At 49.9% G+C, this 21,877-nt stretch overlaps 1 protein-coding gene across 2 annotated transcripts in view; it reads right to left on the minus strand.

Moving 5' to 3' along the window:
* Positions 1-2,459: 2,459 nt before the first annotated feature.
* Reep1 (receptor accessory protein 1) overlaps positions 2,460-21,877 on the minus strand; it is a 104,819-nt gene continuing 85,401 nt past the window's right edge. Inside the window, exons 6-9 of one of the 2 annotated variants that reach the window (XM_085690707.2) lie at positions 18,358-18,535; positions 13,649-13,684; positions 7,541-7,692; positions 2,460-5,330 (exon numbers count right to left, since the gene is read on the minus strand). In XM_085690707.2, the coding sequence (XP_085546833.1) occupies positions 5,259-5,330; positions 7,541-7,692; positions 13,649-13,684; positions 18,358-18,535 (438 nt within the window). In that variant the 3' untranslated portion in view covers positions 2,460-5,258. Of the gene's footprint in view, positions 5,398-7,540; positions 7,693-13,648; positions 13,685-18,357; positions 18,536-21,877 lie in introns of both variants that reach the window. The other variant, XM_085690708.2, reaches the window with a different exon arrangement.

Consider the following 21,877-nt stretch of genomic DNA (forward strand, 5'->3'; position numbering starts at 1 on the left):
TAAACACTTGCTATATTTCAATATATCTGCACAAATCTGCCAGGCCTCATATCATTAGCCTTACAGCAGAGCTAACATTTATCCCTGGTATAAACTGGAGGCCACTAAAGCTTACAGAGGCTTAAATAATAACTCTGAAATACACCTTATGCATCCTAGAACTCCTGTCTAACTCTTTGGGATCTTGTGTGCTTCCTTTGATTTTCTAACTAGATAGGACAACTCAGATTTTAATCAAATAACTGATCCGACACTAGTAAATCCTCCAGTTCCGAAGTTGTGTGACTTCACTTTCTACTTGTCAACTCTGTTGGGGCACGGCCCTGACTCAGTAAATGAGTAAATGAATGGATTTCTAGCCTTCCTTCCCATCTCTTCTCCTGTTTTCTGTCCTCTGAACCTACTGCTTTCCAGTCCGTACTATACAAACAAAGGAAACAACTGTGATTAGCTCTGAAGCTTCAGGGTCCTCTGTGACTCCCAGCAAAGTTGGAGGCAGCCCGCTGCCTTATTGTTGGCTGGTTTTTTAAATAGTTCCCTTAACCAGGACTGGCTTCAAATTCACGGCTAACTAAGGATGACCTTGAACTTCTGACCCTCCCTCTCCACCTCTCTGATTTCTGGGAATCATAGGAATGTGCTATCACGTCCTGTTTCTGTGGTGCTGGACAGGAACCCAGTGCCTGATGCTCATGGTTTAAAGGTGAGGGGTGCAGAGGGTTAAGGGCATCTTTACCATCTGCAGTGGCTCCACACATGTGCAAGCCTGTTCTAACCTGCATAGGTGAAGAAACACTCACGGAAATGGCTACCCAGCGGTCTGCTTACTAAAGTGAAGCTGCCTACCAGTGGGCTACCAGTTTCCTAGGTACCCAGGTTCCACTGATCTCTAAAACAGTGCAACAGCAACACCTTACCGTTACTATTTGTGTGATCATCTGGGCTTCTGAAACATGTATCAGTGACATCATCCCATATAGTGGGCAAGTTTCCAGGCTAGGGAGTAGTTAACCGTTCAGTTTCTAACCCTTGTTACCGTCTACGTTTAAAATTAAATTTTAGTTAATTTATTATCTATAATTCTATGTTTGTATTTTTGAGGCAGTCTCATTGTGTCCCAGGACTGCCTCAATCTCTATGTTGCTGAGAATTCCCTTGACTTCTGACCTTCCTGCTTCTGCCTCCAGGGCTGGGACTGCAGATGTGTACCACCGTATCTGGTTTATGGTGCTAGGGATTAGACTCAGCTTCGTGCGTATTAGTCAGGCACTCTGCCAACTGAGCTACATCCCTAGACCCCTCCCACACTGAAAAACTTAGATTACATTTTAATGATTTAATTTTGGGGTGGTGGGTATGTGTGCCACAGTGTGTGAGTGGAAGCCAGAGGGCAGCTTGCAGGAGCGCCTTCTCTCCTACCATGCAGCTCCCAGGATTTTGTTGTTGATGTTGTCTGATTGGTTTGGTTATTTTTGTATTTATTTTATTTATTTTGTTTATTTATTTATTTTCAAGACAGGGTTTCTCTGTGTAGCCCTGGCTGTCTAGGAACTCATTCAGTAGACCAGGCTGGTCTTTTACCTCAGAGGTCGGACTGCCTCTGCCTCCTGAGTGCTGGGATTAAAGTGCACCACCACCACCCAGCATGTCCCAGGGTTTAAACTCAAGCCCTCAGGCCTGTTGGCCAGTACTTCTGCTTCTTAAGCCACCTCACCATCCCTCCTACATTTTCAACAAGTATTCTGGAGTTGCTCAGATGGTATGGTGGCTAAGAATGCTAAGAGGACCCAAGTTTGGTTCCCAGAACCTACGTCTGGTGACTTAGGACCACTGTAATTCTAGCTCCAAGGGATCTGATGCCCTCTTCTGGCCCTTGGGTATCTGCACTCTTGTATACAGGCACACACATACACATAATTTGCTGAGAGCCAGGCCAATCCAAGGCTTTCTCAGAGGCCCCAATGAAAGGACAAAAGGAACCTAGTTCTGTGACCTGGCCAAAGGTGTGGAGCTAGGGCCAAGCCCCTGAAGGAGTTAAGGTTTTGGTTTCTGGGAAGTTGGCTTTTTCCCTTGAAGAGACTGGAGTTATCGGTCCCAGTGCTGATGTGTGCCGGGTCTCTGATGCCCTGGAAATACCCTGTGTCCCCTTGTGCAGCACTGCTTGATCAGCTTCGCTGACTTCATCCCACTGTACGATGGCTTTCTGCTGACTCTGCCCCTCACCTCCCCGCAAACCATATGTAAGATGCTCTACTTCTTAAGAAACGTGTCTGGGATAAGGTGTAGCTTGTGCATGGCCTCCCATCCCCGGCTTTTATCTTCTCATCTCCTGGTACTCCCCCTTAGAACCAGTGAGAAATGACTTGTAGTCTTGGTCAACAATTGTTTAAAAACCATTAAAATAAAAAATCCTTTTTTAAAAAAGTATTTCCTCTTTTCTCATAAGCCCAACATTACAATTTTTTTTTTTAAAAGAAAAAGGTTAAGACTTTATTCAAGATATTTACCAGGCATTATAACAACAGCAGAGCTTCAGCCTTCGGAATACTGCAGTTCACATCCCTTAGAGACACAGTTCAGGGTACTTAGTCAGAGCTCACTCTAGAGAGACTTCAGAAATCAGCTAGAGGAAATGTGCACAGTCACAATCCAGAACGTCAGCTGCTGAGGGTTCGCTGTCCGAAGATGAAGCACATCCTTCGTCACTTCAAATACTGTGCGAGCTGAAGACTGGGAAGGCCACGCGACGTTGTGGTCGATGAGCGCTCTTAACACAAACACATGGACAGGTTACCGCGGAGAATGTACACATCGAAGGCCAGCAGAGTGAGCAAGCTAACCACACAGTCAGGAGAGGTTACGACTAAATCTCCAGTTGATGAGCGTGAGTTCTCACCTCACGTCTTCAGAAGTGGGCCATGTCCTCCAAGGCGAGCAGCTCAAAGCTGAGACAAGTGCAGACCTTCAAGCCAGCACTTTGTAAACAGCCCGTGTCTAAGCCAGCAAACTAGAAACATTCATTTTTCTCGTCTAGACAGCACCACACCACTCCACGGACAGGGACATTCACATCGTATGTCAGTCCACATACAAGTGCACAGCTTGTCAGAAAAGTAAACACATTTTTCGAGAAACAAAGACAGCTGCGCTTGGCTCTATAGTGAGTGTCTTTAAGAGAGGAGACGACCCTCTAGTCAACACTTGAAGGAAAAGTAGTTACATTTACAATAAGACAACGATTTAGATACCTTTCTATTTTAAATCTCGAGCAAGAATACGGCGTGTCTGAGAGGAGTGCTTCACACTGGGGTTTGGCATCGCTGAGTACAAGCTCAATAGCCTAGACATGCTATGACTTCCCGTAGTAAAATGGTGAAAATACAATAGGACTTGAACTCTGCTCCTAAAGCCATTTATTTTGGGGGAGTGGGCTGGGGGGGGGGAGCTGCAAAGCTGCTTCTCAGGCTTTTCTGCACCTGTTTCTCTTCATCCCAGACACACCCAACCAACAGGTTTGTACATTGTACAGGGCCTCATTTCGCCTGTCTGGAGCTGTTGGTTGACTGAAGAGGACAGATGTTTTTAACGGGTTCAGATGGGTGTGGGCCATAGGCAGACTCTTTGCCCTCCCAGTCGCCAGCTTCTGGGTTAGTTCCCTAGGGTTAGTTCTAAAATACAAAATCATGTTGGTAGAATTTCACTAGGTGTATCTGGCAGCAATGAACTTCAACTGAAACTCTTTGTGAAGCGGCCAACGTGCAGCTAATGTAGCCTGGCAGTCTCCCAGCGTATGCGTGTCTAGCTCAGTAGTGGAGCGGTTTGTAATGGAGCCTGCAGTTACTGCAGGTCTATGTGGTATACAACACTACTTCTCTAGTCCTCAGGGCGTAGCTATGAACAAATACAATCCAAATAGGAGTAACTGGGTTGGGACCACTGCATGCGTTACACGGAAAGAAAACACCAGCTCTAAGCACAAACAGACTAGCCCTACAATTTGGCTCAGCTCTCAGAGGGGAGGGCAGCTCCGCAGACCACCGTGCTATCTAAGTCAGATACTTGTCAAGTTGTCCCTTCAGTCCTGGCTTGTGTAAGACATCCACAACGACATGGAGTGAGCGTGAGTGTCAGCCCATCCCGTCCATCTTCACAGAAGCCAGGAGGGGGCAAAAGCCACGGCTGCCGGTGGACCTCGGCCTCGGCCCTCCCCAGATCTTGCCTCCCTGTGGTTCTGTGAGCAGCTGGTGGTTTTGGAGCACACCTGAAACAAAGCCTAGTTCTAGCTTTTCCTCTCTGCTTAGTGTTCTCTAAAACAAGGTGCTCAGATGTAGGTTCTTCCTCCTGGAGAAATCCACCACGGCACTGGTCCCTGAAGGAGAAATACTCTTGCCGAGTGATTTGAGATACTTGGAATTCTTCCAGCAGCTGAGTCTCCACCCCTCCCCCCAAAGGTTCTGCTAAGGGTGAGCCATCTGCCTGCCTGAGGCAGTTCCAATGCCCTCCTAAGGGCTCAGATGCTTCTGATCTTGAACCCAAGGAGATGCACTTCCTTCCTCTTCCCTGGCTCAGCAACCTTCCTTCCTGTTGCCGAGAGCCTGTGCTCCGACTCAGCTCTGCTCTGCTGACTACACAGCCACGTGAAGGACGTGGGCCACCTTCCTGCAGGAGAAGACATGCCCTACTGCCACTGGCTCTGTAAGCAGGTTGGAGACATTGTCTAGAATCAAAATATTTGTCTACATTTCCATTTTGTTGCAGTCCTCTCACTTATCAGAACCTCTAGCAGCCCTTGCAAGTTCATTACATTAAGCTAAAAGCCGTAAATATGTACATCATAGTCCAATGTATTAGTACCCTGAACAACAAAAAGGGTTTTTAAAACGATCACTTCGTTTGCATTTACAGGACCAAAAACTATGCAACAAATAAATTACAAATGTCCATCTCAGCAGCAGGGTAAGAGAGCTTATGTATCTAAAAACACTGTGGCCACAATGACAATCCAGCTGCGGGACATTACTAACCCCAGAAGACGGAAAGGTCACCCTCTACCACTGCCTTTAGCCTTTAGCCTCTCCCCAGCAGGAACAAGAAGAACAGAAAAGTCTTAAAGGCAGAAGAGGGGAGTAAGTAAAGGCCGTGTCTGTGAGGCTGCACACTCAAGCACACCCAGCCTGTGGACTTCCGTGGTACTAGTGACTAGCTCTTTAAGGCAGAGGAGAGACATCTGTGGATCCGGTGCTGTTGGCTCATCTCACTCACGTGGTTTCAGTGGCCGAGGATGAGGTACTTTTCTTCCTGAAGCGGGACCGAAGGATTCTAGGCGGTGCCTGGTAGAGGAAGCAGAGACAGGGCATCCTTCATGTGACTGAAGTGGGGGAGCTTGGGAGACAGCATCTGGGGAAGGGATAGAGACATCACCCTCTTTGGCCAGCTTCCCTAGCAGGTGGAGCTGGGGTCCCCACAACAGGAATCAGCTCCTACGGTCCCACCCTTGCACCATGTGAAGTGAGACTGAGCCCCCTGAGAAGGCCATCACGCCTTCCTGAGTCCAAAGGAAGACAGCTCCAGGCCTTTGCTTATTTCTGTTTCCTCTGGGAACTGTTTTCTGGTGTATGCTTCAAACTTCAGTCTTTATTTCAGATGTGAAACCTTTTAGTATCCAGCAGGCCACACCACAAAGGTCAAGAGCACCTCCTCTCCCCGACCATGACTGTGGGGATTGTTTCTCTCAGGGAGGCACAAGCCACAGGAGGCCTTATGATCCAAATAAGGAAAAGGGAAGGTGTTCTTCTAGCACGCCACCCAATAGGGTCCCCAGAGCTGGCCCCGACCCACTCTCCACAGCCTGAGCTTCTCCCCCGTACTGTTAACCACCGTCCCTTCTGACGGGAAGTCCTATTGCTCCTTTCTCTGCCTTGTACACTTCTGGTCCCCCTGAGCTGGTCTAGGAGACCCCTTGACTCTGACCTGCCTGGCCACACAGCTACCTTTGTCTCTCATAGTGGTCTGATCAGTGTTGTTCATTTGAGACAGTGGTCATGAGATAGATCATTTTGTAGCCCAGGCTGGATTCAAACTTGTGTTGATCCTCCTGCTTCAGCCTCCAGAGTGAGCTGAGCTGACAGATGTGCTTCATACCTGGGCACATACACGGCTACGTGAGCACTCGCCCTAGGAGATGCACACCTCCAGTTCCTCTTCCTCACAGTGGTTTGTACACCCCCACAGCAGAGGGCTTTGGATTGGGTGCAGGGAGTGGGACATCAGACTGAGGTGAGGCCTGTGTTCTTTTCGTCACTATCTGCTGGTGACTGACTCCAGTGGGGAACGGGCTCAGCATCCCCCAGATCCCCCAGGCCACGGTTTCACTGGTAGGAAAGGTTCACTGTCCCTTCTGGATGGAGACTGAGACAGCAGCAATGAAAGCCTCCCTTTTTAGGCACCCATTTCTTAGACATTAGCAAGGGAGCTGTGTGCAACGCTTTAAACAAACCACAGCTAGGTGTGGTGGTGCACACCTGTGACCATAGAATGCAGAGGCGGAGGAGCGGGAGTCTGTGGCCAGCATTCACTCCAGAGGGCGTTTGGGTTTGATTGAGGCCATTATGGGCTATAGAGTGAGACTGTGGAGTGCACGCACGCACAGCGCACACACACAGTATGATCCCTTGAGCCCTGGGATATTTAAAGTGAATTTTTCCATTATGAGGTTTCCCAGGCTCTGAGGCCGGACAGCACTAGTCCAGAACTTAGAACTAATCCACACCGGCTGGTTGGGGACGTAACTCCGTGGTAGCATGTGTGCTAATATATATGGGAGGCCCTGGTCTGATCCTCAGCACTGAAGAAGAGGTGTGGAAAATAACATATGAGAGAATGTGAACGATCCATCTTGGGCAGGAATGAAGGGACTCCTACATCTGAGGGGGCTGTAGCTTCCATTCCTGAGGGAACAAGAAAACTAGGCCTCGTGCTTATGAAGGGGATAAGGGGATGTCTCTGAGCATCTCATCTCATTCTCACAGGGTTCTCTAGTTTTGTATTTTTGTTTGTTTGTTTGTTTGTTTTTCGAGACAGGGTTTCTCTGGAGCTTTGGAGCCTGTCCTGGAACTCACTCTGTAGACCAGGCTGGCCTTAAACTCATAGAGATCGGCCAGCCTCTGCCTCCCGAGTGCTGGGATTAAAGGTGTGTGCCACCACTGCCGGGCCAGTCCCTCTAATTTTGTGACAGGAATCATGACTTTCTCACATGACCTGATTTCCATCCCTCGAACTGATTCCACATGTGTGTGCATGTATGTGTGCATGCAAACACAAACACACACACACACACACACACACACACACACACACACACACACACACTTGGCACATAGCTAGAGGCTACCTGGTGGCGTATCCTACCTGTTTGATGGGGAAGTCACTTCCCCTCTAAGCACTCAGAGAATGTTGAGTACTCCAAGTGATGCTGTTCTCAGGACCCCCAGATCTCTAGTGCAAACATCTGCTCCAGCCCCCCGCCCCAGACACCATGTACCTCCAGGGGCAACTCCGTCCTCCTCGGTGACTTATACTTGTACATGAACTCCAACAGGTCCTCCTCCTCCTCGTCAGAAAACGCCAGTGGGCTTTGGACCTGGTGGGGCTCCCATGACTTCACACCACCCTCATTCACATCTCCCTCAACCACTTAATGTCCATCTAACAAAGAAGACAAAGTTCAGTGGGGAGGGGGCAGCGTAGAAAGGAGCAAGGGCGGGCAGGAGGGTGAGATTAGGTACACAGCACAACAAACCTGTTAGGACAACCAGGGACCAAGGTCTAAAGAAGCTGCACCGTCTTTTCCGTGTGTGTGTGTGTGTGTGTGTGTGTGTGTGTGTGTGTGAGAGAGAGAGAGAGAGAGAGAGAGAGAGAGTGCGAGTGTGTGCAAGTGTGTGCAAGTGTGCGTGTGAGTGTGTGTGTGTGTGTGTGTGTGTGTGTGTGTGTGTGTGAGAAGGTAACTGGAAGACTTGGCAGCTTGCAGATAATCAACTGTAGGCTCAGAAACCACCGAACAGCCACCAGGAGGATGGGGGAAGACGCTGAGACTTGTCAAGCCCTGACGCTTAGATTCATGAGCTGGCACCGGAAGAGCGCTCAGCGAAACCTCTTCTCCAAAAACAAGAGCTGTGCTCCTGAGGAGTGGCTCCCGGCTTTCTAAATTGTATGCACAGGCCGATGTTGACAGTGCAGTCGGTACCCCAGTGCACGCAGGACTAGGCGTTCTGTGGGAGACGGGATGTAACATGCCGAGAGACCTCAAGGGATGGCCTTAAATTGAGCTCTGCAGAATTTTCATTTCAAAGGATCCAGTGCTAGATAGCAGAGGGCCCTCATTTCAATGCAAAATCTGAATGTATCTGCCACCCCACCCCCACCTGACAGCTAGATTCCTACTTCAGGCTAACTTGAATGAACTATAGGCAAAGCTCCAGAATTAACTTGGCTCATTGAATGCAGTCGTGTTACCGAGCCAGGATGCCCTGGCTTAGTTAGTATGTAAATTATTCTCTGCGTATACCCAGTTTATCTGGCATCTACAGACATGTCTTTCTATTCTTTGTGTGTGCTGTTGCCACCCAGGACCACAGGAGGTAGAGCTAGAGGGCCCACAGCTCCTCTAGCTCCACCACTCTGAGGTCTGCAGGCAGAAACCCGAGCTTTCTGGGGTACCCTGCTACTGATCCTAAAATCACATTCAGCTCAGAACTGGCTCCATCTGCCAGCAGCGGGCTGGTTGCCCTGCAACAGCAGCCAGTATGAACAAAACTAAAAGCCCACAACTAAGAACTTGTCCAGTTTCTGTTGCTGTACTCCATAGTAGCCAGCAGAGGGCAGCACAAGAACACGGCTGCCTTTAGCAGGCCTTGCAGAACGGAGCCGGGAGTGGAGGGAGCAGCTGTGCCTTCTTAGGGCCTGACATCACTTTGTGCTTCTCTTAGTCGGCTGACTTCAAGTTCAGTTGTTTTCTTGTCCTTCCCCTGCCTAAATCAGCTTGTTGAACTCGAGGACTTAACTCCGTGACAATTCCTTGAACACCCTGGCCTCCAGAGCTTCGCTGCTCCAGGCCCCCAGTAATGCTTAGAGTCTGTACCCTGTGGCCCCTGCCACATGCCCTGGCTCTTGCCTGCTACCCTGTCTCAGCTCAGCGGAAAACTTCCTTAGGTTGTAGGGTTGTGGCTGCTCCTCCCTCATGTCCTCTGAGTATCTGAGGAAGGATTAGCATTTAGCCGGTACAACCACTCCAGAAACCTAAACGGAAGCCTGTTGGCATCTCAGAGAACTCGGCTCTGGTCTGCACCGGAGCATGACACTTGATAACCAGGACATTCCTCCAGCTACAGATTCCTCCTGCCCGGGAGGAAGAATAAGGTCCAGGCCTACCCAGGACTCAAAGCTCTCAGGCCAAGGTAAAAAGGCAGAAGCATCCTGGAGAGCCCCACCCAGCAAAAAACTGCATCCTGAGGATGGGGTTGGGCACTGGCTGAAGTTGGGCCTCTGATCAGCTGTGTGCTGCACCCTTTAAACCTTGTTTCCAGGACTTTCCCTATACTAATCATCACAGGCATCAGAAGATAATCCAGAGACACAGCAAGATCCTTGGGTATCTAATTACTCATTCCACCCACTAGAAGGCACCGAGGCTGAGCATCCCAACCCCACATTAACTGCAATACTAACGAGCTGCTCATAAGCTGGGCATGCACGCCGGTAATTGCCGTGGGTCAACCTGGGCCACGCAGTGAGTTCCAGGCCAGTCTGGTTACAGTGTGGGGACGCTGTCTCAGGCACAAAAGCAAAATAAAACAAACAAACAAACAAAAACCAATGCCCATCTCAGTACTGAAACTGTTAACAAGGCTTCGCGCATGCTCTCCACCACAGCCTTGAACAAGGACTATATTTTGCAAAGAAGTAATCCCGTGACTCCTAGGAGTGGAGGTCATTCCAGATACACAGGCAGGAGCAGAAGCCAGACCTGATCTGGCAGAGGCTGGGGACAAAGGAGGCCAGTGTGGGTGGCTGGGGCACAGAAATAGCTTCAGATGGAAGCAACACAGAACCCGCCTAAAACCAGCCCCAACTGCTGTGATGGTCCCTGTAAGTCTGTCACGTGTGTTGTTGGTGAGTGTGGGAAATCAAATCCATGGCTTTGCACATGCCAGGCAGGGGCCTACCGCTAAGCTGAGTCCCTGGCCCCTTTGTATATTATCTCTCTCTCAGGACAGAAAGTAACCATGGACAAGCCTCGCCTCTGAGCTCCAGTGCACTGGGGACACTGGCTAACCGTATTTCCCTCTCCAGTGATCTGTCCAGGGGACCCAGTCTTTGATGCTCCATGACCAGGTGGCCGGCATTAGAATTTTCTCTTAATTCTAATTCTTCCTTCTCACGTCCCTCAACTTTCTTCCCCCCGCTTACTTTGATTAACCATTTCACATATATTTCCTTCACATTCATTTCCTTTTTGGAACAAGCAGCAGAATAAATAAGAAATAAGCCACAGTGAAATTGGCCACATTGAAGGGTGCCGCCAGTTAGAGGGAGCAGGACAACTGACTGGGCAGGAAACTCAGGAGTGGGCCTATAGATTTGCATAGACTTGTGATCTAATTAATGTCCTCAGCCTTAGCAGTGGACCACACCCCAAGACCCCGAGAACTTGTTTGGGTACAGGTTCTCTCATGCCACACTCCTCCCAATGGCAGCAATGGCAGCCCAGGCCTGTAGCCCACTGGTTTGTCACGGTTGGGTCAAGGTTGGTGGTTTCTACTTAAGGACATGGGGTCCCTGTTGTCTTCTACACACACATATGTTAGGGTCAGGCTCAACACTGGATGGTGCAAAAGAGGGGCTGAGAAGTCTAAGCCCTTTAAAGACCTGAACAGAACTGCCAGGCCCAAGCCCTGAGTCACCCACCCACAGCGCTGCACGACACCCGGGTTAGCATACATCCCACGCGACACACATTAGTGAGGCAAGGCAGCAAAGGCGTTGAAAGGACATGCCTGTCTGAACACTTACATCCAGGTCCCCAGCAGTCACCGAGGAGAGAGGAAAGAACATTCTGTTAGAGAAGGAGCTTTCGAATAAAACTCACATGTACTTAAATTTATGCCCCACAAACTCGGTTTTAGAAAGGGCCCGATACTGATTAATGACAGGCAGCTCGGGGAAGGAGAAGGACGGGAGGGAAGGTGGTGGATGGGGCAATAACAGATGCATCTACAAAGAGACTGGAATATGCAGGAGCCATCAGGAAACCGACAGGCAGAATGAAGCAGAGGTAGGGAGAGAATGCTGTGGTGTCTGGGAGGCACAGGTTAGAAGAGGCTCTGTCTAACATCTGCTGCTTGCTGGACCTGGGAGCACTAATGCCATGGCTGTCACTGCCCTCTAAAGTAACTATCAGCCTCCCAAATGCCCACCTTTCTCCACTGTCCTGAATTGAGAGCTGGATTTGCAAATCATTTAGAAAGTTCAGTTCTGCTCAGGGATCCTAAGGTCCTAAGTCTCTAAGGATGCCTAGAATCTTCCCACTCTCTGGAGTGAACACCACCCATGTGACACAATTTTTGGGGATCAGGAGGAAAGCACCCAAGACCCACAGGAGTCCTTTCAAAAAGCGTTGAAGCTTCCAGCTCCAGGTGTCAGACAAACATCCCAGTACTTCCCAGTGGAGTGCCCTTCTCTCACAGAGAGCTGGAGGGACCACAGAAGTCTTTAGGAGGCCCAGAGAGTGGAGAGTTGTCTCTAAGGACATAGAGGGACACACTGTAGAGGAATCAGGGATGGATCCTTACATAGAGCTCTAGGGGTCAGGGAGAAAGTTCTAGAACACTGGGTGTTAGCAGGACCCTAGGAGATCAGGGCCTGCAAAAGACAGGGCTGGGGAGACTCCAAGCAGAGCCAACCCAGCTGGATGCTTCCAGGAATTGCTACTGGCTGTTCCACTTTCCTGAGTCCCCATCCACTCAGAGACACCTGTCGCAGTGGCCTACAGAATCCACCAGTCCCCACCAGCAGCTGGTTTAATTGTCTGGTAAGAGACTTCGACTATAAAGCCATCCGTGTCCCATAGGTGAAGGCATCCTAGAGCCAGGAGGAAGAATGGGTCAGAAAGGATGGAATATTAACCGACCTTGTCCCAGGCAGTACTATCCTGGAATTTACAATTTAACATGCAGACTGGGAGACAGAAATGACCATGACCTTCTTGGGGACACTGAAGTGCCATTTCCTATGAACTAGGAAGTCTACCAGACCTATGTGCCAGTGTCTAACAATGGAAGGCCCCAGCTTCCCAGATGGACTGGGAGGTCCCAGTTGGACACCCGCTGGTAAAGACTGGTTGAATGCTTCTCTCCCACTGTGTCCCTGCTCAGAGTTCCTGTCTGTCACTCGTCTGGGACTTCTGGCTTTCGTTACCCAGGACCTTCCCTAGTCCCTAATGCATGTGGTTAAGCTCAGGCAACATCTTCTAAGAGAGCATATAGCTGGCCCCAGAGAGCCACAGCTCCGCCAGCTGTCACTCACGCTCCAGTAATGGCAGCATGGCAACAGCAAGAGTGTCTGTCTAGAAGTGGGAGTCCCAGAATCCTGAGCGCATCTGGCTAGTCCAGCCTGTGAAAATAGTCACAGGCCAGAGAGAAGGCTCAGCAAAAAAAGGTGCCTGCTGCCCAGCCCGATGGTCTGAATTTGATCCTCCAAACTCACACTGTGTGAAGAGAGAACCGACTCCCCCAAGTCTTTCTCTGACCTCCGCACACAGGCCATAGTACACACATCACAGGTCCACATACACTCCAAACACAAATAAATACAATTAGTAGTCCCCTTCAAAAGCCTTTTAACAGCCATTTCCTTTATGGTGCACGGAGGAAGGCACGGGCCCCAGCTCTGTTGTCTGATGAAGAAACAGGCTCAGGGCAGTTAGCTGACTCACACAAAGCGGCACAGCTGGGAAGTGGCAAGCCAGAGCTCCCTGAGCAGGGCTTCCTCCCTTCCGTGGAGCTTGGGCAGTCTCTGCGTTCCCAGGATGCACTGCACAGGGATGTGCGGGACTACACATTGGCTTAAAGAGTCACACGCGTCTCTGACATTCCTTCCAAGAGGCTGTATAATTCTCTCGTGGAACACAGGTTTGGCTTGGTGACTCATGGCGGCCATCAAAGAGAACAACTCAAGAGTAAGTGCTAGCTTGACTTCAAAGGCCAGGTCATGAAAGGTTACAACGGCTTCCTGCCTTTCCTCTCTGTCTGGAGCCATTCACTTGCCACATGTTTGGACTCTCCAGCAGCAGCCTGAGAGGGACCCAGGCGGTAAGGAACTTTAGGCAGTGGCCCCAGGAACCATCTGACACTGGATCTGCCAGGCTCAGTCAAGTCTTCAGGTGACTGAGCCCAGCCAGAGTCCTGCCGGAAGCTTCCTGGGAGGTTTGGCCATGGAAATGAAAGACAGTGTGTTTGCTTGCCTTAAGGGTTTTGTCCCCCATCTGGCCAGTGCAGCTGAAAGGGAGCCCTCAGGTCAGGGGCCAGCACCTGGTTAGTGCCCCCCTGAAGCAAGCTGAATCCAGCAGGCTGCAGGCAGGCTGGCTGCTACTCACCTTTCCGGGTCCTGCAGGAGGAGCAGCAGGTACACACTGTGGGAATCGGGTGAGGGCGCTGTCAGAGACGGCCCCGCCCAACAGGAACTGCCCCTCCCCCCCGCAAACAGGGAAGTCCCCCCAGGAAGAAGGGGGTGCCTACAGACACTGCGGTGTGGGAAGGGATCACCTCGGATTCAGCTTCCTCTAAGGTCAGGCCCTGCTCCTAGAACTCTGAGGGGGTGGGAACTGAGAAAGTTTCCCCTGGGAATAAGTGTCCCTTCCTCAAAACCTCTCCTTCTAGACTTTTGATTCAGAGAATCCTTCAGGAAAGCTCCTCAGACTGGTCTCTGAACCCCAGTGAACTAGTGTCTGAGCACGTGGCAGAAGGTCTAATGGGCGACTGGTTTGGACGCCGCACTCATTGGTCTCCAGACCATGTGGATCTTGGCAGATAGTACGTGCTCACTAAGTCCATGCTGAGCCAGTGACTCAGAATCTATGGAAGGCTCCCTTCATCCGCTCAACTCCTGGTGTACCCTTCCTGGTGGTAATGCCAGTCATTCCAGTGCGTGGTCCCTCCCTCTCATTCACTCCGCAGGGAGGGCAATCAGTGCTGCCTGCCCCAGCCTTTCAAACCAGAGGGCAAACTCCAAGCAGGTGAGTCAGCTCTGGTGTGTGGCCCGGCCTCACCCCGGTTGCTGAGAGAGGTAGCAGAAAGCTATGCTTCTCCATCTACCAAACTCAGGTCCTGTGTTCTCCTCATGCCGCACGCAGGGCGCTGTGTACGAGGCCTGTGGCAGGCAAGTGGAGGTCGGCTGGAGAGGGAGGCAGAACCAGGGTCTGTCTGCTAGACGCTTGCAGGCAGAATAATCACACCTCTACAGTTTCTGTGTCTTATTTCTGTCCTCGAGATGCAGAGAACAAATGATCTTGTCCCCAGGTCTCAAGCTGACCACGCTGTGTCCTGGATACACTCCATTGCGTCCACCCCGTACCTCACCCAATCTCCTTCCTCAAGAAGCATGAATCTCAGCATCTACTGCATCTTTTTGTTTAACTGTGTTCTTGAAAACTGTATTATTCTGTAGTCTATGTATATTGTTGTGTGTACATATCTGTGTGCACATGCATGTGAGGGTGAGCCTGCTCCTGCTTGTGAGTGTAAAGGCGACAGTGGCTTCTTCTCTTGCTCTCCGCTTTACCATTTGACCAGGATGAGTTCACTGGGCAAGTCTCAGGGTCCTCCTGTTACAATCTTCCCAGTGCTGGCACTATAGGCTTGTGCTACTGCATGGGGCTTTTCTGTGGACTCTGGGGACCCGAACTCAAGTTCTTATGCTTATAGAAATATAGCATCTTTCCAGCCCCTGCTATCATCTACCTACCTACCTACCTACCTACCTACCTATGTATCTACCTACCTACTACCTATGTACCTACCTACCTACTCTTTTTTTTTTTTTTTGAGACAAGGATTCTATGTGTAGTCCTGCTGTTCTGGAACTTGCTCTGTAGACCAAGCTGGCCCCCAATTCACAGAGATCCACCTGCCTCTGCCTCCCGAGTACTGGGGTTAAAGGCTGGCATCACCGCTGTCCTGCCTATCTATTTTTTTTTAGACAGGTCTCACCATGTAGCCCTGACCTGGAACTTACTATGTAAATGAAACTGGTCTTGAACTCACAGAGATTTTCCTGCCTCTGCCCCCTGAATGCTAGGGTTAAGGCATATGTCATCACATCTGGTTGTACATTACTATAAAAACAATTATGTAAGAACCCACTGTGGGCTGTGCGTTTCCATGGGGTATCCTGCTTTCAAGACCCACCAATGCCCACTGAATCTGGGGCTTCAGGTGCTGCAGACACAGCCTGCAGCCATGCTGTTCCCTGTTCCTTCTCCTAAACTGTCTTCAGCTCCTGCCATCTGTTTGGAGTCTGAAAATGATCTTTTTTTTTTTTTTTTCCCTATCTCTCCTCACAATGGTAAGAGGCGATGGGGCCTTTTCCTCAAGAGAAAGCTGAAGGGATTGGGGTCTGCTCCCTGCCAAGGTCAGATCCTCCCTGTGAGAAAAGCCCTAAGGCTGGCAGCACAGGGAACTGGGGCAGGAAGCTGGCTCACAGGAACCAGCAGGAACAAGTGTGCTGACTGCCTCACTGCATCAGCTTCCCGGTGTGGCATTTTCCACATCCTACAGGCTCAGTGTCACCTAGCCAGGATGAAGCCCTGTGTTTGCGCACTTGGTGCCCAGCTGGTGATGGTGTTTTGGAAGGAGGAGGACCTTGCAGGAAGAAGGAAGTCACAAGGGGCAGGCCTTAACTTCCAGTACTCTCTGTTTCTTGACTTCTGACCTCTGACCATAGCCTTGTATTCCACAAGGTTACCATGCCTTTCTGGCCATGACGGCCCATGATGGCCTGTGCCCTCATACTGTGGACCAAAACAAACCCATTTTCCCTTCCATTGCTTCTTCTGCCAGACTTCTTCCCAGGGACCCTGTCTCTCACCTTATGGACGACAGCCCCAGCTCCAACATGGACGCTTCTACTCCATACCCAGGAATTGATCCGCATCATATCTGTCTCTCTTCCTGAGGTGACTGGGAGAGGCCATACTCCCTGATCTCCCCAGCACCTCCACACCTCTATGCTTGGAAGGGAGGTCTCAGAACGGCAAGGGATCACACCACTCCTGTCAACACCAAAACAAACCATCCCGGACTTCCTTCTACCTATTGCTGGGGGAGCTGTTTCAGGCCTTGGAGACGCCCCATCATCTCTGAGACCCAGCCTGCCTCCTCTCATTTCCGTCTGAGCCCTGACCTGAACAATCTATCAAGAGGTGGTCTGTGGAGGAGGTCTAGGGTCTGGTTCTGTGTGGCTCTGGCAGAGTGTGTGACCTCTCTGAGCTGCTGCTTCTTCTTGGTTCTTCTTTGACAAAATAGACCCGTAGAGGGAGAGGGATACAGGGCTATCTGGGCCCACTTCCCAGCCAAGGCAGGATGCTCTACCTGACCTTTCAACTTTGCTATGGGCCATTCCAACACTGGCCGCCTCACAGAGACGCCCATTCGTCTCCTGAACACTTTCAGTATTGTAAAGAACGTTCTTGGATGAAATGAAATAGTAATATTTATAACAACAGCTACTTACTATCTACTTACTATCTGCTGGCACCAGGCAGTCTTGGGTACTCTTACCTGGCCTATTCCAATTGAATCCTCACAGCCAAACCTCCTCCTCCCCAGTTCTGCCCTGCTTCTAGAATGAAAACACCTCCCATCAAAAAGCTGTGATCTTGCTGGGCGGTGGTAGCACACGCCTTTATCCCAGCACTCTGGAGGCAGAGGTAGGTGGATCTCTGAGTTCGAGGTCAGCCTGGTCTACAAGAGCTAGTTAGTTCCAGGACAGGCACCAAAGCTACACAGAGGAACCCTGTCTCAAAAAACAAACAAAACAAAACAAAACAGAAAGAAAGAAAGAAAGAGAGGGAGGGAGGGAGGGAGGGAGGGAGGGAGGGAGGGAGGGAGGGAGGGAGGAAGGAAGGAAGGAAGGAAGGAAGGAAAGAAGCTGTGATCTCCAAAGCTGGGGCATGGTCCTGAGACGGGAGGAAGCTGCAGGATCCTACCAGGGAATGTTGATGGTACTGAGAGTTCGGGCCCGAGTGTGTTATCACGTCTACACCATGTGCCGACCCTCAGAATCAGGTGGGTCTGTCAGGATCTGGGGCTCAGAGCCCAGGTGCCTTTCATGATGCCTCTAACAGCAAAAGGTTAAGGGTTCAAGGTGCCTTGGAGGCCCTGGTTTGCACGTTTAAGGGCAGGACAGACATTGGCTATGGAAGACCATATTCTTCTGCCCTCAGGGGGAGGTGGTAACCAACCGATCATCGTCCTCTATGCTTCCTGCCGTTCGCCATTTTCTGTTAGCAACCGGTCTGCTCCCCAAGTCACTGTCATGTCCTAAGGATCCATCTGGGAAACTGATGGCTCCCAGTCCATAGCACCAACCTCCAGAAGCAACAAGTCCTCAGGGATAGATTAGGTACTGGATTCACACCTCAGTTTACACATCTGGGTCTCACTGAGACCTTTGGAGACAGGCCCAAGACTCCACATATTAAGCAAGGCTCCTGGTGAAGACCTATATGGGCGGTCTCATGCTAAGCACTTATCCACAAGAGTTAAACAGCAGAGGTAGATTTTCGGATACTAGAAGGTCTTGACCTCTCCACGAACTGGACCTCAGGTCTAGAGTGGTCCATGGTAGGTGCAGGCTGTGGGCATGCATAGTGTGTAAATAGTCAGAGATGAAGTGGAGATGGGAAAATGAGGAAATGCCTAGGGGTGTCACCAGCCCTGAGAAGTGGGAGAAGATGCTCAAGGGGTCACAAGACCTGAGTATGGGGCCAGAGAGAATAGAAAGTGCTCTCAAGGTCCAGACTACGCCTCCTGCTCCAGACTTGACCCAGGTACTAGCACCCAACACTCCGATTCCACAGACAATGATGAAGGAGAAATAACCCTCTGGTGTGAGAAACCTCTCCTGCCAAAGGCAGTCCCCATGCCAGCTTCTTGAGAGGCTATGCTCTTCATCTGGCCTGGTATAGTCTAACAAATACCTGTTTGGACAGGTCCACGGGACAAGGGATACCTTGTGTGTGATCCAGTACTGTGCCTCTTAATGACAATGAGGCCCAGGAGTGAGAAAGGGAGGGGACAGACCTACCTGAGCTGCCAGCACTCTCAGAAGCACTCCTGGACATCTTGGGCTGACCATGTTTGCCGCTGGACCGCCCAGTCCCTGGAGGAGGGGGGCCTGAGGGAGCAGGGGCACCATCACCCCTGATAGTGGTGAGGTCCTGCATGCTGAAGCTTCGCAGTCTCTCCGACAAGGCACCCTGTCCCTGGACACAATACAGGAGAGCACTTGTTAGAGGCCTGACCATGGGCTTATGGGCACTAATGGGAACAGGCAGGAGATGTGACAACGGCCAAGAGACCTTTGCTCTGTGAGTGGACAAGGCAGAAGAAAAGCCCCTGGGTTGCCTCTCCTCAGGTTCCCGGGTACACTTGTGCAGGTATGTTCCAGGGACACCTCTGGGGCTCCCCCTTTCTTTTAGAGATGTTCTCGTCCCTTTCAGACCCAGGGAAATCTGTAGCTAGGATCACTGTCCTCTCCAGCTCCCTCACTTTTGTTTGAGATAGGGTTCTCACATGTCCAGGGCTAACCTTGAACTTGCTGCTTGGCAATGTAGGCACATACCTGCCAGGATGATCTTGAACTCCTGATCCTCTTGCCTTCACCTCCCAAATGCTAGGATTACAGGCATGGGGCACCACGCCCAGTTTATGTAGTGATAGGCTCAAACTCAGGGTTTTATGCACCTCAGGGACATCCCCACTACAATCCCTACTCTCTAGAGACGGCTGGAGGCTGCTGGCTTCCCACCAGTAAAAGTCTATATATGGCCATGTTATCCTCAGTTCTCAGAATCTGGATACAAACTCAAAACCTAATAATCTATGCGCTTAACTCAACTTCTTCCCAAAGGCTATAAAATGTAGACAGTGTTGTTTCAATGTATGACAACAGCCTTTTTTTTTTTTAAATCTGTGAAGCTGAGACGGTTTACAAGGTACATTTACTCAGATTGGGCATATTGGGTTTCATAAAATACCCAAAAGGTAGGAATCAGGAAGGAACAAATATTAAAAAAAAAAAAAAACTCTACTGCCGAACTAACCACTTCAAATAGTGAAGGAGTTGTGGAGTGAAACTCAGTGTGAATGTATTCTTTTGTTTAGGAAAGCAAGGTAAACGTGTTGTGTGGATGAAAAAACAAACACCCTCCCCCCCCACCTGGTCCCAAGTGGCGGGTCTGTGTGAAGAGAAAGGACCAAGGCAAAGACAGGCTTGGGTGTACCTCTGGGTGTGCAGGTGTGCCTCAGGGCAGGGGAGAGGCTAGTGACATTCCGTTGTTGTTGTTTAAATTTATTTTATTTTTTATAGTTTTATTTTTCCACTTATTATTTGAGGCTTTCATGATGCATGTGATGTGCTTTGATCAAATTCACGGAAGTCCTGCCTTGCTGAGGAGTTACTGGCAACTGATGGCTGCAGGTAAGACTCAGGGAGTGCTACCTTTTTGAAGATTATTCACTTAAAGTTATCTCTGTGTGTGTGTGTGTGTGTGTGTGTGTGTGTACACGTGAGTGTGTGTGTGTGAGGATGCGTGCGTGAGTGTGTTTGTGTGAGCATGCGTGTGTGTGTGTGTGTGTGTGTGTGTGAGAGAGAGAGAGAGAGAGAGAGCATGCGTATGCATGTGTGTGTGTGTGAGCATGCGTGTGTGTGTGTGAGCAAGCATGCACTGGCCAAGCGAGAAGAAGGTATCAGATCCCCTGGAGCTGGAGTTACAGGCAATTGTGAGCTGCTGGACACGGACACTGGGAACCAAACTTGAGTCCTCCGGAAGAGCAGCAAATACTCTTAACCACGGAGCCATCTTTCCAGGCAGTTTTCTACAGGAACGAGGCCCCTGATAGGTTGCCTGTGTTGCTGGCCTTGTACTCACAGAGATCCACCTGCCTCTGCCTCCCGAGTGCTGGGATTAGAGGCGTGTGCCACCACCACCCAGCTCTATCTTATTTTTATGCTACTGAAGATGATGGTTGTTGCTGCTGCCTGCTGTTGGCCACACCTAAGTTGCTATTGATATCAGTGAAAGAAAAGACAACTTATGGCCAAAAGGACCAGGCCAGGTTTCAATACCCCAAGCCCAAATAACTGGTCAGGGACTAACTCCATCAACATCTTTTGGATCTTGTAAATGCTCTGCCACAGACATGAGGGAAGCAGCAGTCTACACATTACGTGCCCATTTGCCAAAGGGCTCAGTTTCACTCAGAGAAGCTGAGTCAGCGCAGCTCCAATATGACCAGCATCAGGAAGGTTGAGAGTTAGGAAAGAGGACATAAGGATGGCTCAGGACCAAGCCCAGTGCCAAAGGGAACCACAGAAGCATGGGAAAAGGAATCCTGAAAAATAAATCAGAACAGCTGGAGATGTCTGAAAACAACATGCCTCTCACTCGAATCTCTGCTCAACCTCATTCGCGTTTACCGTCCATGAGGCCTTCTTTAGCTGTGCTCAGGAGAACCCCCATCTTTTGTTTGGGAGCTGTCGTCTTCTGGAAGAGCTTCTATCTGCCACACTTGTTTCCCTACTTTGGGAAAATAATTCTGGATCTTCTATGTTTGAAGAAGCATAACATAAGCAGGGCATAGTGGCGTACACCTTTAATCCCGGCACTTGGGAGGCAGAGGCAGATGGATCTCTGTGAGCTGGAGGCCAGGCTGGTCTACAGAGTGAGTTTCAGGACACCCAGAGCTACATACTGAGACCTTTTTTTCCTCTTTTTTGAGATAGCGTCTGACTATGTAACCCTGGCTGGCCTGGAACTTACTATGTAAACCAGCCTGGCCTGAACTCACAAAGGTCTATTTGTGTCTGCTTCCCAAGTGCTGGTATTAAAGGGATGTACCACCATATGCATCTTTTTCTTTTGAATATGTGTGTATATGTATTGCACACAGGTATTTTGGGGCATGTGTGTATTTGTGTATGTGGAGATCAGAGGACATCCTCAGGAACACTGTCTACTTCCTTTGAGTCAGGATCTCTCCTTGACCTGGAGTTCACCAAATTAGGCTCGGCTACCCTGGGAACCCTTTGTCTGCATCAAACAGCCCCAATACAGGAGTCACAAGCATGTGCTACCACACCTGACGTTTCTACTGGTCCTGGGGACTCAGATGCTCATCCTTGCATAGCAAGTGCTTTACTCTGACTGAGCCATTTCCCAGTCCTCATTCTTCAAATGATTACAAAAAAAAAAAACCAAAACTTAATTTTTCCTGCCTCCCTTGCAGCTATGGCTGGCATTATACCACCGTCTTGTCCAATAGGGTATGAGGAGAGATTTGCTGAGGGGTTTGCGGCTGGGGAGACATTTTCTCTTCCTGATATGCAGAAGGAGAAAATCCTACCCTGCTTCCTTCTCTCTGCCTTCAAGGATGGTTCAGATCCTGGAACTGGTGAAAAGAGAGTCACAGCGCATTGCCCAGAGCCATGCTGTAATAATGACAACTTCCATCCTCTCCTAGTTTTTTCATAAATGGTTTTTGTCAGGTCATAAATACAGTCTTCCACCTCTGAGAGCTGCAGTGGGTTTCGTAATATTGCGTCT

Source organism: Myodes glareolus, chromosome 6, assembly GCF_982192425.1.
Source record: "Myodes glareolus chromosome 6, mMyoGla1.1, whole genome shotgun sequence".
NCBI classification, from domain to species: Eukaryota; Metazoa; Chordata; class Mammalia; order Rodentia; family Cricetidae; genus Myodes; species Myodes glareolus.